Source organism: Chrysemys picta, chromosome 12 (assembly GCF_011386835.1).
Source record: "Chrysemys picta bellii isolate R12L10 chromosome 12, ASM1138683v2, whole genome shotgun sequence".
Lineage (NCBI taxonomy): Eukaryota > Metazoa > Chordata > Testudines > Emydidae > Chrysemys > Chrysemys picta.
In genome coordinates, this window is record NC_088802.1 from 22,949,617 (window position 1) to 22,968,322 (window position 18,706).

General features: G+C 45.6%; 1 protein-coding gene and 1 non-coding gene across 2 annotated transcripts; one reads left to right on the forward strand and one right to left on the reverse strand.

Moving 5' to 3' along the window:
• Positions 1-364: 364 nt before the first annotated feature.
• TRNAL-CAA (transfer RNA leucine (anticodon CAA)) lies at positions 365-474 on the reverse strand. The gene is made up of 2 exons: positions 437-474; positions 365-411 (listed from the first exon to the last, which is right to left on the reverse strand). It is a non-coding gene; the product is annotated as a tRNA-Leu (tRNA).
• Positions 475-16,360: 15,886 nt separating this feature from the next.
• LOC135974553 (olfactory receptor 6N1-like) lies at positions 16,361-17,343 on the forward strand. The gene is given in 2 exon segments (XM_065562962.1): positions 16,361-17,290; positions 17,293-17,343. Coding segments are annotated over 2 exon segments (981 nt in total).
• Positions 17,344-18,706: the final 1,363 nt, after the last annotated feature.

An 18,706-nucleotide genomic window follows, 5' to 3' on the forward strand; every position in this document is an offset into this window, starting at 1 on the left:
CCTCATCCACAGAGCCAGTTCTCTCATCATAGAAGGCAATTAGGTTAGTCAGGCATGACTTGCCATTGGTGAATCCATGCTGACTGTTCCTGATCACTTTCCTCTCCTCTAAGTGCTTCAGAATTGATTCCTTGGGGACCTGCTCCATGATTTTTCCAGAGACTGAGGTGAGGCTGACTGGCCTGTAGTTCCCCGGATCCTCCTTCTTCCCTTTTTTAAAGATGGGCACTACATTAGCCTTTTTCCAGTCATCCGGGACCTCCCCCGATCGCCATGAGTTTTCAAAGATAATGGCCAATGGCTCTGCAATCACATCTGCCAACTCCTTTAGCACCCTTGTATGCCTCACATTCGGCCCAAAATGTGTCAGAAATGGGAGTTGAACCCACGTCTCTATACAGAGACCCAGAACACCCAGGAGAGAGAAAGATAGAGCCTTGAGTCTGGCACCTTAGACCATTCGGCCATCCTGACACTGATGGGCCAGCCTGACACTGATAGAAAGCTGATTTGGACTGGTACAAAGAGCACGGGGAACAGAGGTCCTTGAATGAAACACCCCCAAAAGACCCCAGGACTTAAAACCCTCCCAAGAGCTGAAGCAAGTTAGAGATCAACAGCGGACCCTGGACAGCCTGTGCACAGGACAGATCTCTTGTCTACTCTTCCCCCTCTTCTTCTGATGTTACACCCAGGCTTGGCCAGCCTTGGGTTTTGCGTGTGTGAGTATGAAAGTGGGTTAGGGTGTGGGCACTAGCGCTTTCTTTCTTCCCCTGAGTGACGTGGGAAGCACCCAGCACTCACTGCTGTTATTTTATTAATAAAGCTTTAAAACTTAGATACTTGGTGTGCTCCTTCATCTTCTCTCCTAACAATCCTGGCCGCGAGGTTAAGGGGCCATTACAGTTGGTGAAGCAGCAATGGGAGGGGTTTACGCCTTCTCCAGGAACTAACATTCTAGACTTTGTAAGCAACCTACAAAGCACCCTCTGACACTCTTTAGCCCTTGCTAAAGAAAACCTAAAGAATGCTCAGGAAGAGCAAAAGCCCTGGTATGATAAACATTCCAGAGAACGGTCCTTCAAAGTAGGAGACCAAGTCATGGTCTTAAAGGCGCTCCAGGCCCATAAAATGGAAGCATCGTGGGAAGGACCATTCACAGTCCAGGAGCGCCTAGGAGCTGTTAACTATCTCATAGCCTCCCCCACCTCCAACATAAAGCCTAAGGTATACCATGTTAATTCTCTTAAGCCCTTTTATTCCAGAAAATTAAACGTTTGCCAGTTAACAGCCCAGGAAACAGATGATGCGGAGTGGCCTGAAGGTGTCTACTACGAAGGAAAAAAGGATGGTGGCGTGGAAGAGGTGAACCTCTCCACGACCCTTGGACGTCTACAGCAACAGCAGATCAAGGAGCTGTGCACAAGCTTTGCACCAATTTTCTCAGCCACTCCAGGATGGACCGAACGGGCATACCACTCCATTGACACAGGTAATGCTCACCCTATTAGAACCCCATCCTACCGGGAGTCACCTCATGCCAAAACTGCTATACAAAGGGAGATCCAGGACACGCTACAGATGGGTATAATCCGTCCCTCTAAGAGTGCATGGGCATCTCCAGTGGTTCTAGTTCCCAAACCAGATGGGGAAATATGCTTTTGCGTGGACTACCGTAAGCTAAATGCTGTAACTCGTCCTGACAACTATCCAATGCCACGCACAGATGAGCTATTGGAGAAATTGGGACATGCCCAATTCATCTCTACTTTAGACTTAACCAAGGGGTACTGGCAAGTACCACTAGATGAACCCGCTAAGGAAAGGTCAGCCTTCGTCACCCAGGCAGGGGTGTATGAATTCAATGTACTCCCTTTCGGGTTGCGAAATGCACCCGCCACCTTCCAAAGACTTGTAGATGGTCTCCTAGCGGGATTGGGAGAATCTGCAGTTGCCTACCTCGATGATGTGGCCATTTTTTCTGATTCATGGGCAGAGCACATGGAGCACCTGGAAAAAGTTTTCGAGCGCATCCAGCAGGCAGGACTAACTGTTAAGGCTAAAAAGTGTCAAATAGGCCAAAACAGAGTGACTTACCTGGGGCACCAGGTGGGTCAAGGAACTATAAATCCCCTACAGGCCAAAGTGGATGCTATCCAAAAGTGGCCGGTTCCAAAGTCTAAGAAACAGGTCCAATCCTTCTTAGGCTTGGCTGGATATTATAGGCGATTTGTACCCCACTACAGCCAAATCGCCGCCCCACTGACAGACCTAACCAGAAAGAAACAGCCAAATGCAGTTCAGTGGACTGATGAGTGTCAAAAGGCCTTTAACCAGCTTAAGGCAACACTCATGTCTGACCCTGTGCTAAGGGCCCCAGACTTTGACAAACCGTTCCAAGTAACCACAGATGCGTCCGAGCGAGGCGTGGGAGCAGTTTTAATGCAGGAAGGACCGGATCAAGAATTCCATCCTGTCGTATTTCTCAGTAAGAAACTGTCTGAGAGGGAAAGCCATTGGTCAATCAGCGAAAAGGAATGCTATGCCATTGTGTACGCGCTGGAAAAGCTACGCCCATATGTTTGGGGATGGCGTTTCCAACTACAAACAGACCATGCTGCGCTACAGTGGCTTCATACCGCCAAGGGAAATAACAAAAAACTTCTTCGGTGGAGTTTAGCTCTCCAAGATTTTGATTTTGAAATACAACACATTTCGGGAGCTTCTAACAAAGTGGCTGATGCACTCTCCCGGGAAAGTTTCCCAGAGTTAACTGATTAACAATTGTTCTTGGAATGAAACATATTGTTAGTTTTTATATAATCAGTAGTACGTCTAAAGGTACATGTGTCTTATTAACTCTGTTTTCTCCTAGAACTCCAGGAAGAAATCACAGCCAGTGTGGAACCAAACATCCAACACTATCTGTGATTTGGGGGGCGTGTCATAACTATAAAGGAAAGGGTAATAGCTGTCCTGTGTACAGTACTATAAAAATCCCTCCTGGCCAGAGACTCCAAAATCCTTTTCCCTGTAAAGGGTTAAGAAGCTCAGGTAACCTGGCTGGCATCTGACCTAAAGGACCAATAAGGGGACAAGATACTTTAAAATCTTGGGGGGGGGGAAGGCTTTTGTTTGTGTTCTTTGTTTGGGAGTGTGTTCGTTCTTGGGACTGAGAGGGACCAGACATCAATCCAGGTTCTCCACATCTTTCTAAACAAGTCTCTCCTATTTCAAACTTGTAAGTAAATAGCCAGGCAAGGCGTGCTAGTTTTCCTTTGTTTTCTCAACTTGTAAATGTACCTTTTACTAGAGTGGTTATCTTTGTTTCCTGTACTTTGAACCTGAGACTAGAGGGGAGTCCTCTGAGCTCTTTAAGTTTGATTACCCTGTAAGGTTAATTTCCATACTGATTTTACAGAGATGATTTTTACCTTTTTCTTTAATTAAAAGCTTTCTTTTTAAGAACCTGATTGATTTTTTCCTTGTTTTAAGATCCAAGGGGTTTGGATCTTGATTCACCAGGAGTTGGTGAGAGGAAGGAGGGGGAATGGTTAATTTCTCCTTGTTGTAGATCCCAGGGGGGTTGGAACTGTATTCACCAGGAGTTGGTGGGAGGAAGGAAGGGGAATGGTTAATTTCTCCTTGTTTTAAAATCCAAGGGGTTTGGATCTGTATTCACCAGGGAATTGGTGAAGGTTTTTCAAGGCTTCCCAGGAAGGGAAAAATTGAAATGGTGGCAGCGGAACCAGGGCTAAGCTGGTAGTTAAGCTTAGAAGTTTTCATGCAGGCCCCCACATTTGTACCCTAAAGTTCAGAGTGGGGAAGCAGCCTTGACACCCCCGCAGTTCCAAATGTTGGTATATTACTCATATTAGACATTCGTCCACACACACATCCCGCCAGTGTGGGGAGGTGAATGTTACATGCTCCGATCGATTCCTGACATCCCTCTTGAATTGTAGTCTCCTTTGTGTAGTCCCCAGTCCGCAGGGAGCGATGACTGGAAAGCACCGCCGCATCTAAATGGGTACCAATGTCCTGTTCTCAAAGTGAGACTCCTGGCACTTGCTCTGAATTCTACATTTAGCCTTAAAATATCAGCATATAACCAGGAGAGGAAGGGGAGTTTCTGAATATTTATGCAATTAATTCACGAGACTTGATTAACTTTTAACTCTATGTTCTTCCAATTCAATTGCAGTTTGTTTTATTATTCCAAGACTCATCCCACGGCACACAGAAACTGGAGAAACGAAATGGCTGTCTCAGAATTAATCCTCCTTGGATTCAGGCGTCTCCCTGACCTGCAAATTCATCTCTTCCTGATGTTCCTAGTCATCTACATGGCAACCATAGCTGGGAATACCCTCATTGTGGTGCTCATTGTGGCTAATCGGCACCTTCACACCCCATGTACTTTTTCCTGGGGAACTTGTCCTGCTTCGAGACCTGCTACACCTCGACCTTCCTGCCCAGGTTGCTGGCCAGTCCCCTGACTGGAGACAAAACCATATCAGTCAGTGGCTGCTTCTCACAACTGTATTCCTCTGGTTCTCTGGTGGCTACAGAATGCTATCTCCTAGCAGTGATGTCTTATGATCAGTATTTAGTGATATGTAAACCGCTGCACTATTAAACTCTTATGAATAGCAGGTTTTGCCTCCAGCTGGCTGCGGGGTCATGGTTAAATGGCTGTTTGGCTACTGTCATCTTGGTGTTATTCATGTCACAGTTAATATTCTGTGGTCCGAATGAAATTGACCATTTCTATTGTGATCCCATCCCACTGAAGGAACTCTCCTGCAGGGACACACACCTGATCATATTGCTGGATTTCATATTAGTCTCTATATTCACCCTGCCTCAATTCCTACTAACCCTGACGTTCTACATGTGTATCGTCACCAGAATTCTGAGAATCCCTTCCACCACTGGGAGGCAAAAGGCATTTTCCACCTGCTCCTCTCACCTTATTGTGGTGACAATTTTCTATGAAACCCCAATGTTTGTCTGCATGCTACTGAAGCACGATATACAAAGCGCCCTAAACAAAGTGCCCTCTCTAAGAATGGAGATTCCACAACCTCCCTAGGTAACCCATTCCAGTGCTTCACCACCCTCCTAGTGAAATAGTGTTTCCTAATATCCAACCTAGACCTCCCCCACTGTAACTTGAGACATTTGCTTCTTGTTCTGTCATCTGCCACTACTGAGAACAGCCTAGCTCCATCCTCTTTGGAACCCCCATTCAGGTAGTTGAAGGCTGCTATCAAATCTCCCCTCACTCTTCTCTTCTGCAGACTAAATAACCCCAGTTCCCTCAGCCTCTCTGCATAAGTCATGTGCCCCAGCCCCCTAATCATTTTCGTTGCCTTCTGCTGGACTATCTCCAATTTGTCCACATCCCTTCTGTAGTGTGGGGACCAACATTGGATGCAATACTCCAGGTGTGGCCTCACCAGTGTCAAATAGAGGGGAATAATCACTTCCTTCGATTTGCAGGCAATGCTCCTACTAATACAGATCAATATGCTGTTGGCCTTCTTGGCAAGGAGGGCACACTGCTGACTCATATCCAGCTTCTCGTCCACTGTAATCCCCAGGTCCTTTTCTGCAGAACTGCTGCTTAGCCAGTTGGTCCCCGGCCTGTAGCGGTGCATGATTCTTCCTTCCTAAGTGTAGGACTCTGTACTTGTGCTTGTTGAACCTCATCAGATTTCTTTTGGCCCAATCCTCCAATTTGTCTAGGTCACTCTGGACCCTATTCCTACCCTCGAGCGTATCTACCTCTCCCCCCAGCTTAGTGTCATCTGTGAACTTGCTGAGGGTGCAATTCATCCCATCATCCAGATCATTAATGAAGATGTTGAACAAAACCAGCCCCAGGATCGACCACTGGGGCACTCCGCTTGACCCCTGTTCATTGTTTCTCTGTTAGATAAAAAAGTCTTGTAATCAAATTTAGACAGTCTAATACAAATAAAACACAATGGATGACAATAAAAATACTAACTCTTGGTGCAGCATAGGTGGGGACGTAAGCCTGGGAAATCAGCCACCCCTGAAATTGTGCTTAATGCCATCCTCACCATATCCCCCTGCAAACCAGCAAACACCATTGCACTCACACAGGCCGGATGCAAACAACCAGGCCTCAGCAGTGACCTCTAGATACTTCACCAGGAACAGCTTCATAGCTCTTATCTGGGCTACACCCAGCTGTGACCAGCTCTGGCAAAGCACCAGGCCCAGGCTCACCGGGCCCTTGGGGGCAGGGAGGTTGGGCAGACAAAGAGGTAGACTCACAAACCAGGGCCATGGGGACTGTCCAGACCCAGCTGGGGGGTTGCCAGGGCACACGTAGAACTGACTTTTATGGGGTTGGGTCTGTCAAATGGTCAGTGAGGACTTGGCCTGTGGCCCTTAGGGCAGCAGCTGCTCTGCTGCCACCAACTGCACAGAGCAGTTCAAAAGGAGAGGACCTGTTACAATGAATGTCCCTGAAAACCAACTGCAACAAGTGCCCATCCCGAGAGAGCTCGATCTCAGGGCATCGTGTCCAGCAAGCCCCAGATGCCTTAGACAGCTCTGCTCCACACAGGGCCCCCTCCTCAGGGAATGAGGCAACCTATGGTGAGAGGAAGCGGCTACCACCTACCAACGGGTAGAACTCCTGTGGTGCCAAAATGGCAGTGCTGGCTCAGTCACTGGGAGCATGTCAGGGGTTGGCCAGAGGCAGGGGAGCTGGGCACCAGTGAGAACGATAAAATTTCAGCCCTGCGGAAAGGATTTTCCAAGGAACCTAATGGAGTTAGGCATCCAAATCCCTTTGAAATGGCAGTTGAACACTTAACTCCCTTATCAGGGGTAGTTGTGTTAGTCTGTATTCACAAAACCAATGAGTCTTTAAAGTGCTACCGGACTCCTCATTGTTTAACTCTCTCAGATGCCTTTGAGAATCTCAGCCTGGAGACAAGTATCAGAGGGGTAGCCGTGTTAGTCTGAATCTGTAAAAAGCAACAGAGGGTCCTGTGGCACCTTTGAGACTAACAGAAGTACTGGGAGCATAAGCTTTCGTGGGTAAGAACCTCACTTCTTCAGATGCAAGTAATGGAAATCTCCAGAGGCAGGTATATATCAGTGTGGAGATAACGAGGTTAGTTCAATCAGGGAGGGTGAGGTGCTCTGCTAGCAGTTGAGGTGCGAACACCAAGGGAGGAGAAACTGTTTCTGTAGTTGGATAGCCATTCACAGTCTTTGTTTAATCCTGATCTGATGGTGTCAAATTTGCAAATGAACTGGAGCTCAGCAGTTTCTCTTTGGAGTCTGGTCCTGAAGTTTTTTTGCTGTAAGATGGCAACCTTTACATCTGCTATTGTGTGGCCAGGGAGGTTGAAGTGTTCTCCTACAGGTTTTTGTATATTGCCATTCCTGATATCTGACTTGTGTCCATTTATCCTCTTGCGTAGTGACTGTCCAGTTTGGCCAATGTACATAGCAGAGGGGCATTGCTGGCATATGATGGCATATATAACATTGGTGGATGTGCAGGTGAATGAGCCGGTGATGTTGTAGCTGATCTGGTTAGGTCCAGTGATGGTGTTGCTGGTGTAGATATGTGGGCAGAGTTGGCATCGAGGTTTGTTGCATGGGTTGGTTCCTGAGTTAGAGTTGTTATGGTGCGGTGCGTGGTTGCTGGTGAGAATATGCTTAAGGTTGGCAGGTTGTCTGTGGGCGAGGACTGGCCTGCCTCCCAAGGTCTGTGAAAGTGAGGGATCATTGTCCAGGATGGGTTGTAGATCACTGATGATGCGTTGGAGAGGTTTAAGCTGAGGACATCACCGGCTCATTCACCTGCACATCCACCAATGTTATATATGCCATCATATGCCAGCAATGCCCCTCTGCTATGTACATTGGCCAAACTGGACAGTCACTACGCAAGAGGATAAATGGACACAAGTCAGATATCAGGAATGGCAATATACAAAAACCTGTAGGAGAACACTTCAACCTCCCTGGCCACACAATAGCAGATGTAAAGGTTGCCATCTTACAGCAAAAAAACTTCAGGACCAGACTCCAAAGAGAAACTGCTGAGCTCCAGTTCATTTGCAAATTTGACACCATCAGATCAGGATTAAACAAAGACTGTGAATGGCTATCCAACTACAGAAACAGTTTCTCCTCCCTTGGTGTTCGCACCTCAACTGCTAGCAGAGCACCTCACCCTCCCTGATTGAACTAACCTCGTTATCTCCACACTGATATATACCTGCCTCTGGAGATTTCCATTACTTGCATCTGAAGAAGTGAGGTTCTTACCCACGAAAGCTTATGCTCCCAGTACTTCTGTTAGTCTCAAAGGTGCCATAGGACCCTCTGTTGCTTTTTACAGATTCAGACTAACACGGCTACCCCTCTGATACTTGACACCATGCAAGGCACTGCATTTAGCCGTATGGAATGGAAATCTATCAACCTCATGAAGAAACTTGCACAAATACAGACAGATATCATCTTCCTTTCCAAATGCAAACAGATGGACATCATACCAAATGGACTGAAGGTGAAAAATCCATTACTATCTACATACTGCACAGACCACAGTGAGAGATTATGCCATACGTTATCAAAGAAACTGAGGAACCACCTGATCAGCATCCTATACAGCAAACAGAAAAACATCAAGAAAGAGCTCTCCAACCTGGAGACTCTCATAAATAACCAACCCTCCACACAAACGGACTTTACTAAAATAAGACAGGAGATCTACATTACACACTTCACCTCTCTACAAAGGAAAAAGGACCGTAAGCTGTCTAAAATCCTACCTGCCACATGGGGCCACAACAGGGGTACCCCTAACTCACCCAGCAATATCGTCAATTTATCCAGCTACACACTCAACCCAGCAGAAGAGTCTGTCCTATCTCGGGGACTCTCCTTTTGCCCCAGCACCCCCACGAACATGATACAGTTCTGTGGTGATCTGGAAGCCTACTTTCGCCGCCTCCGACTCAAAGAATACTTTCATGATAACACTGAACAGCGCACTGATACACAGATACCCTCCCACCAACAACACAGGAAGAAGAACTCCACATGGACTCCTCCTGAGGGTCGAAATGACAGTCTGGACCTATACATAGAATGCTTCCGCCGACGTGCACAGGCAGAAATTGTGGAAAAACAACATCGCTTGCCTCATAACCTAAGTCGTGCAGAACGCAATGCCATCCACAGCCTCAGAAACCACCCTGACATTATCATCAAAGAGGCTGATAAAGGAGGTGCTGTTGTCATCGTGAACAGGTCTGACTACCAGAAGGAGGCTGCCAGACAACTCTCCAATACCCAATTCTACAGGCCGCTTTCCTCAGATCCCACTGAGGAATACACTAAGAAACTACACCATCTACTCAGGACACTCCCTACACTAACACAGGAACAAATCAACATACCCTTAGAGCCCCGACCGGGGTTATTCTATCTACTACCTAAGATCCACAAACCTGGAAATCCTGGACGCCCCATCATCTCGGGCATTGGCACTCTCACTGAAGGACTGTCTGGATATGTGGACTCCCTACTCAGACCCTACGCCACCAGCACTCCCAGCTATCTCCGTGACACCACAGATTTCCTGAGAAAACTACAATGCATTGGTGACCTCCCAGAAAACACCATCCTAGCCACCATGGATGTAGAGGCTCTCTACACAAACATCCCACATACAGATGGAATACAAGCTGTCAGGAACAGTATCCCTGATGATGACACAGCACAACTTATTGCTGAGCTCTGTGACTTTATCCTCACGCACAATTATTTCAAATTTGGTGACAATATATACCTCCAGACCAGTGGCACCGCTATGGGCACCCGCATGGCCCCACAATATGCCAACATTTTTATGGCTGACCTGGAACAACGCTTCCTCAGCTCCCGTCCACTCATGCCCCTTCTCTACCTACGCTATATTGATGACATCTTCATCATCTGGACCCATGGGAAGGAGGCCCTGGAAGAATTCCACCATGCTTTCAACAGCTTCCACCCCACCATCAACCTCAGCCTGGACCAATCTACACGGGAGGTCCACTTCCTGGACACCACCGTACAAATAAGCAATGGCCACATTAACACCACCCTATACCGAAAACCCACCGACCGCTACGCCTACCTTCATGCCTCCAGCTTCCACCCCGGTCACACCACACGATCCATCGTCTACAGCCAAGCACTGAGGTACAATCGCATCTGCTCCAACCCCTCAGACAGAGACCAACACCTACAAGATCTTCACCAAGCATTCTCAAAACTACGATACCCACACAAGGAAATAAAGAAACAAATCAACAGAGCCAGACGTGTACCCAGAAGCCTCCTGCTACAAGACAGGCCCAGAAGAGAAACCAACAGAACTCCACTGGCCATCACCTACAGTCCTCAGCTTAAACCTCTCCAACGCATCATCAGTGATCTACAACCCATCCTGGACAATGATCCCTCACTTTCACAGACCTTGGGAGGCAGGCCAGTCCTCGCCCACAGACAACCTGCCAACCTTAAGCATATTCTCACCAGCAACCACGCACCGCACCATAACAACTCTAACTCAGGAACCAACCCATGCAACAAACCTCGATGCCAACTCTGCCCACATATCTACACCAGCAACACCATCACTGGACCTAACCAGATCAGCTACAACATCACCGGCTCATTCACCTGCACATCCACCAATGTTATATATGCCATCATATGCCAGCAATGCCCCTCTGCTATGTACATTGGCCAAACTGGACAGTCACTACGCAAGAGGATAAATGGACACAAGTCAGATATCAGGAATGGCAATATACAAAAACCTGTAGGAGAACACTTCAACCTCCCTGGCCACACAATAGCAGATGTAAAGGTTGCCATCTTACAGCAAAAAAACTTCAGGACCAGACTCCAAAGAGAAACTGCTGAGCTCCAGTTCATTTGCAAATTTGACACCATCAGATCAGGATTAAACAAAGACTGTGAATGGCTATCCAACTACAGAAACAGTTTCTCCTCCCTTGGTGTTCGCACCTCAACTGCTAGCAGAGCACCTCACCCTCCCTGATTGAACTAACCTCGTTATCTCCACACTGATATATACCTGCCTCTGGAGATTTCCATTACTTGCATCTGAAGAAGTGAGGTTCTTACCCACGAAAGCTTATGCTCCCAGTACTTCTGTTAGTCTCAAAGGTGCCACAGGACCCTCTGTTGCTTTCAGCCTGGAGAGCCACTGAGATTCTGTTATGGCAGGTTCAATCTATGCATTTCCATTGGAAACAGATGCCACAGCAACAGAAATGTACTGGACTGATGGGAAACTCCTGCTAACCTTTTGAGAGCTTCTACTATTGTATGTGCTGTCATAGCCACTAATGTTCCATTCAAACTGTTCTACGATTTTGTTCTCCGTGGCTCTAATTTGGAACAGCGCACACCTAGCAGTAGGTAAGAAATGAGGAAAGATGTGATTATACCCTCTAGGGTCACTAGAGGGCAGAGGAATGGAAAAGGTGCAGCCATGCTGACCAATGGCCAATGGATAACAATCAAAGCGGAAGGGCAAGAAAGGAGAAGTTTTGTTGCCAAATGACCCTCAGAGGGAAGTGGAAAGGGAGGTGAAGCTGTATTATGGTATATAAGTGGTGATGAATGGGCCCTGAAGAGAAAAGGACCTCTACGTATGTAATGATAGTAGCAGATGTTGAGGAGTGAGAAATGGGCTGTTATACAGACAGTCCTGGGACTTAAGACACAATTGGTTCCTGAAAAATCGCGTCTTAAGTCAAAACGTCCTAACTCGGAACCGATTTTTCCATACATACAATGTTATGAATGGGGGAGGGATGTAAAGTAGAAACCAGCATCGTAAAGTCGATTTTATACTTCAATTTATAAACATCATAAGTGCCCTTCGTCTTAACTCAAACGTCATAAAGTCTATGTACTAAATAATGGCCAGCATGTGACAAGAATCAAGAACTGGAAAGAGGCACATATAGCAAGAATAATCCACCAGAGGAAAGCAGAGTAACAGGCTGATATTCTGGGAAATGACCACTAGATGGCAGCAGAGGAGAGGAAATGAGCTGGGGGTTGCAGAACTATTGACTAAAGACCAATAGATTTTACAAAAGAAGAAGTGGGCTGTAGTCCGCGAAAGCTTATGCTCTAATAAATTTGTTAGTCTCTAAGGTGCCACAAGTACTCCTGTTCTTCTTTTTGCGGATACAGACTAACACGGCTGCTACTCTGAAACCTGTCAATAGATTTTAGTAGCCAACACAATAATGGGAAAGTTATACTGTGCAATGGCCACTAGGTGGCAGCATGTTGTAAGAGTGAGACTTGAGCAGCTATTTTCAGAAGTACACACTAGATGGCAGTATATATTTAATATTAATAACAGTGTGGTGTGAGTACTTTATAACAGGCCATCACGTTGGACAGGCATCTCCCAAAAATATAAGCTGGTGTTTGTTCATCATCAAAATATTTTCCATATAGGATCATTAGACTTTTAAAAGATGCAATTATACAAGTCACACTGTACAAGTCCCACTGGGCATTGTTAGCCAGAAAGCTTTGGAGACACAAAATGAACCAAGTGGGAGAAAGGTTGAAGTGGGACCGTATTAAAAAGTGTGAAGACCGGATACAAATATGAGGGAGCATTTACACTTTGTAAATCGAAGGAGAAGCTCATTTTCCAAACGTCGATCAAATGTACCTGCTCATCCCTTCAGGTCACTGCAGGTCTCTTCACTGAGAAAATCCAGTTTCTGCAGAAAGAGGAGAGACAAGAATCAGCTGAGGATCCCGAGTCCTGGTGGCCGAACCCTGAGAAATAAGAGCTCATCGCATCAAGTTTGGGCTGTGCTGTGGTTACAGGTGAGCACCATCTTCCTGACTGTATTTCTATACCACCACCAAACAGAGGCATGAAAGTGCTTTGTGAATATTAGATGGACAAGGTGGGTGAGGTAATATCTTTTATTGGACCAGCTTCTGTTGGTGAATGAGAGAAGATTTTGAACTACACAGAGTTCTTCTTCAGATGAATATAAGTAGTTTTAGGTTCACCTTTGCACAGCAGCGCCAGTCAGCATTCATAGCACCATTTCACAGAGATGGAGCTTGAGATCCATGTCTTGTGACAGGTCCTCAGTTGGGGATCTGCACCACTGAGACAAATAGAGCTACCTAGACTTACATCAGCTGGGGATCGGGCTCAGTGTGTGCCCCAATGGGGTGGGAAGTGGTGCTAGAGTCTTACTAGCCCGGATCACACATGCCAGATTCATGGCCAGTCCACAACTTTTTGGCACCTGAGGCGGGGAGCTCAAATGATGCCCCCATGTCCCCTCGCTTGGGCCAAAACTTTGAAAGTTCTCAATTCTGCCTTCTTCCTGTTCTACTCCTCTCATGGTACTGCTCTGCTACTTACCCCAATAAAGGAGAACTAACAACTTAAAATGTCTTGTTCAAAAATTTTAAGTAACACTTAACTTTCAAATGCCTGAACAGCAAATGTAACTTTTCTTGTCTGCATAGTAAACACTGGCATTTTTATCTGTTTGAATAATCAAAGTGGTGCTTTCCGTGCCATCTTGGTTGCAAAGATTTGAACTGCTTCCTGCTGAATGTCCACAGTCTGGGCCAGCTCATGCTCAATTGAGATGGTTGCAAGGCCGACCAGCCTCTCCTGTGTCATTGTGGAGCGTAGATGTATTTTTAACTTCAGCTTGGAGAAGCTGCGTTCTCCACTGGCAACTGTTACAGGAAGTGTTAGAAGTATGCACAGAGCAACAAAAGCATTTTTAGAAAGAGGGTGGTCATCTTATTTGTGCATATATATTCCAGAACAGCCTTTGGAATTGATCCTGCTGAAATGTATCTTGAAAGGGCTTTCAGTTCATCACCTAAATCACTCGCATCAATATCACACATGTCATCATGTGTCAACACTGTCTCTAGTGTCCTGCATCGCTGGCGTAGGTCTTCTTCAGGTATAGTGACGAGTTTTGGAATATCATACAACATCCCAAATATACTGCTGTGTTCCTTGAGCTGCATGAAACATTCTTCAACTCACTGTATTGCACAATCTAGCACCTGGTTAAAGAATTCAACTTTGAATTGTTGTTTGGGGTCTCTTATGGGATTATCCCGTGCCTCGTAACCAAAATGTCTTCTTCTTCTTCTTCGGTGACACTTGTATTCTTGAATGGGTGGGAAAATAGCTTCAGTGTGAAATTCCTCTGCCAACTTCTGTGCACTCTTCAGAACGTTTTGAAATCCCTTATCTGACTGATAAGATTGTAGGTATGACTTTGCTTTGTCCCGTTCCGTTGCTCCAGATCTATCAAGGTCAACACCTTGGAGACTCTTGCTTACAACATTTATTTCAAACAGTATGTCATGCCACAACACTAAGCCACACAGAAATCTTCTTTTTTTTCCTCTCATGTTGGCACCATTATCGTAGCTCTGACTTCTCATGTCAGCTATCGCAATTCCCGTATCTTACAGCTTTTTAAGAAGCACATTTGTCATACCAGCTCCTACAGTATCATCAATGTCAATAAATTCTAGAAAATGCTCTCTGAAGTCACTATTGCAGGGACATTTTCACTAGGTTCTGTTGTTGTTACAAAATGCACCATTCAAGTAATTTGTTCCCTATGGCTGTCAGGTGTGCAGTCCAGAATCACAGAGTAATATCTTGCTGACTTCAGATCTGCCATAATCTTCTGTTTGACTTTTGTTGCCAGTAACTGTATGATCTTATTTTGAATTGTTTTTCTAAGGTAGTGGTGTGTGTACATTTCTTGGGTGGTGACTCTTCCTAGATGCTCCTGGAATACAGCATCAAACTCAGCCATCAGCTCCGCAATTTTAAGAAAGTTTCCATTGTTTGGCACATACAGCTGATCTGAAGTGCCATGCAGTGCTAGGTTTTGGATAGCAAGTATTCTCACAATGGCAATGAGCCTTTTCAGAACATTTTGCCAGTAAAGAGACTCTGATGCAATCTTCTCTTGATGCTGATCATCTATGGTGGCCTTTAACCTTAGTCTCATCTCCAGCTCTTTCCACCTATGGAATGCTCTCTGGTGATTTGCTGCCTTCTCATGGCATGCCAGATTTCTAGCCAGATTTTTCCAGTCCTTTGTTCCTTTAGAACCCAATGTGGCTGGAACATTAGACTAGAAGAGTTTGCAACAAAAACGGTATGCGGCATTCTGGGTTTTTGAGTACATAAGCCATTGCCTCTCCACTTTGTCACCATTGGGGATTTCACCCCAGTAATGTGTTGGATGGAAACTTCTATTTTCATTGTCTTTGGGGAACATGATGCTTTTCACTTGCTATGGCCCATGCAGTACAAGGAAGTCCCTCAGGCTACTGCTCAACTCGGTCCACAGTCCTTCTTGTTCCTGTATTTTCATGCCACAATTCATTATGGAGTGTGGAGGGTCACTCCTCAGTTAGGGTTGCACAAGAACCTGGTTTTGCCCCTTTCTAAGATCCACCCTCCAAAGAGCTGTATTTTATTACTGCTACATAGTCAACATCAGGCAACAGAAAAGACATTGTCAGTCTATGACAATGTCACCATCACAACCACAGGAACTAAAGGAGAATTTACTCCATTTCAGAATTTATGGCATAAACTGATCTCTTGTGAGGGGGTGACAATTATTCCTTCTCCTACGGGGCACTGAAATGCTGAATATACCAGGATATATGGTTATATTAATTTCCATTAATTCTAACAGAAGATCGTGCCTAAGGATACTAGGCTGCACTGGAAATCTCAGTCCAAAATATTAGTTGATGTATTTATTGATTTTGACTCCTAAGTCATGGCATGATTCTGGTCATTGCCAGAAGTGAAATACAGCATTTAAGCATGATCGTTAAGCTCCAGTAAGTTACTAGATGGGATATGACAGTAGATAAAGAGGTGGTCTGATCTGTCATATCATTCTGCCATGTCAGAGCAATGACTAATATAATAGGTCCATTTCTCTGGTAGCTGAGTACTGAGGTCTTCATGGATACCAATGATCTGACCTCGGACTAAAACTCCTGGCACTTAGCTCTGAAGTCTACATTTAGTCTTAAACTTTCAGCCTGTAACTAGGAGAGGAAGCAGAGTTTCTTAATATTACACAATTAATTCACAAGACGTGATTAACTTTTAACTCAAAGGTGCCACAGGACCCTCTGTTGCTTTTAACTCTGTGTTCTTCCAATTCAATTGCACAGTTTGTTTTCTTGTTCCTTGACTGAACCCATGGCAGACAGAGACTGGAGAAATCAAACAGTTGTCACAGAATTCATCTTCCTGGGATTCGGAGATCTCCCTGACCTGCAAATTCTTCTCTTCCTGATGTTCCTAGTGATCTACATCGCAACCGTGACTGGGAACATCCTCATCACTGCACTAGTTGTGGCTGATCAACACCTTCACACCCCCATGTACTTCTTCCTGGGGAACTTGTCCTGCTTGGAGACCTGCTACACCTCAACCATCCTGCCCCAGATGCTGGCCAGTCTCCGGATGGGGGACAAAACCATCTCATTCAGTGGCTGCATCACACAACTGTATTTCTTTTGTGCTCTGGCGGCTACAGAATGCTATCTCCTAGCAGCGATGTCTTATGATCGTTATTTAGCAATATGTAAACCCCTGCACTATACAGCTCTTATGAATACCAGGTTTTGCCTCCAGTTGGCAGCTGGATCATGGTTAAATGGTTGTTTGGCTACTGCCATATTTGTATTATTCATGTCTCACTTAATATTCTGTGGCCCGAATGAAATTGACCATTTCTATTGTGATCTCATCCCATTGATAAAACTTTCCTGCAGTGACACACATCTGGTCATATTGCTAGATTTCGTACTGGCATGTGTATTCACCCTGCCTCCATTCCTACTAACACTGACATCCTATGTGTGTATCCTCACCACCATCCTGAGAATCCCTTCCACCACTGGGAGGCAAAAGGCATTTTCCACCTGCTCCTCTCACCTCATCGTGGTGACAATTTACTATGGAACCCTAATGATTGTCTACATGCTACCGAATCGTGAAACATTAAGCTTCCTCAACAAAGTGCTCTCTCTTTCCTACACAGTCGTGACTCCCCTGGCAAATCCCCTCATCTACAGCCTGAGAAACAGAGAGGTCAAGGAAGCCTTGAGCAAAGCAGTCAGTAAATATGGGGCTTTCACAAAAACATGCAGAGACTCCTAGATTATAACTTTGCCTAAATCAGCCAGGCAGCTGTGAAAACCTCCGGCTATCAGCCCCCATTGAAACTGAGTTGAACTCCCCCATTGAAAATCTCAGCACTAATGTGAAATAAATGGACATGATCTGCATGGAGTTACTGAGACAGTCTTTGTAGTCCTGTGCTGCCTCCATGTTACACAACGTATAGGAAAATGAAGTTGTGGACAGCTCTGTCACTCTCTCATGTTCAGCACTGATACATGCAGTATGATGGTATTTTTCTTCAGGGTCCTGTCCTAACATTCACCCTATGTGAGGAGTGTGTACAGCATCTGAAACTGCACAGAGCCGACTTTGGGTAAGGCACAAAATCCACTAACGATCAAAGTAAATCCCTGTGCATGTCCCCTATTCATTGTTTCGCTATGCTAGATACTTAAGTTTTGTAATGTAATCCAGACAGTCAAATAGAAATAAAACACAATGGGTGACATCATGTTTTGTGCTGCAGTTCTTGTGCCCCTAAGGCCACAATGGACAATCCAGCAGGAACTCGGGTTCGTATTGTCCATGTTAGTGGAAGGACCAGGGAGCGAGGTGGCCATAACCATGGTCCCATCATGGTGTTTTTCACTGGGCAACAGGCAGAGTGGAGACAATTTTAACCATGTTTTTATATCCATAAAAAAGTCATTTCTGATCAAAATTAATGTTCGTACAATAAAAATACTAACTCCTAGTGCAGCAAAGATGGGGACGTAATTCTGGGAAATCTGCCACCCCTGAAATTGTACTTATTGCCATCATATCCCTCTGCAAACCAACCACCTTCATGATGCTCACACAGGCTGGATGCAGACAACCAGGCCCCAGTAGTGACCTCTGGACTCTTCACCAGGAACAGCTTCATAGCTCTTACCTGAGCTAAGCCTGGCTTGTGACCAGCTCTGGCAAAGCCACAGCACCAGGCTCACAGGGCCCTTGGAGGTGGGGAGGTTGGGAAACAAAGTGGTTGTTCTCACAGCAAAGCAGTGTAAGAGACACCCCAGGTTGGAAAATTGAGGGGACACAGCTGTCCCTCTCTCCAGATTGTACCTGGGTAATGTCACAGTATCTGATCTCATGCTCTAGTGGACTCCTCAAAAGTGGGTGTGCTTGTCCTTGCCTGTTACTCCAGAGCCCTGTAGTAAAGACATGTCACTAGGATCCTGTTTGTGGGATGAACTGGATAATGAGACCAAAGTACTGTATAATGGGCAATGTGTATGTGTTAATTCCTGGGAAGAACTGTTTTGGGAGGATGAAAGTGTTAGCAACCTGCTAGTAGACAAATGTAAATGTAATGTAAGTACTGTGTTTACCAATACTCACATTTACTATTTGCCACAACCAAAAAAGTCT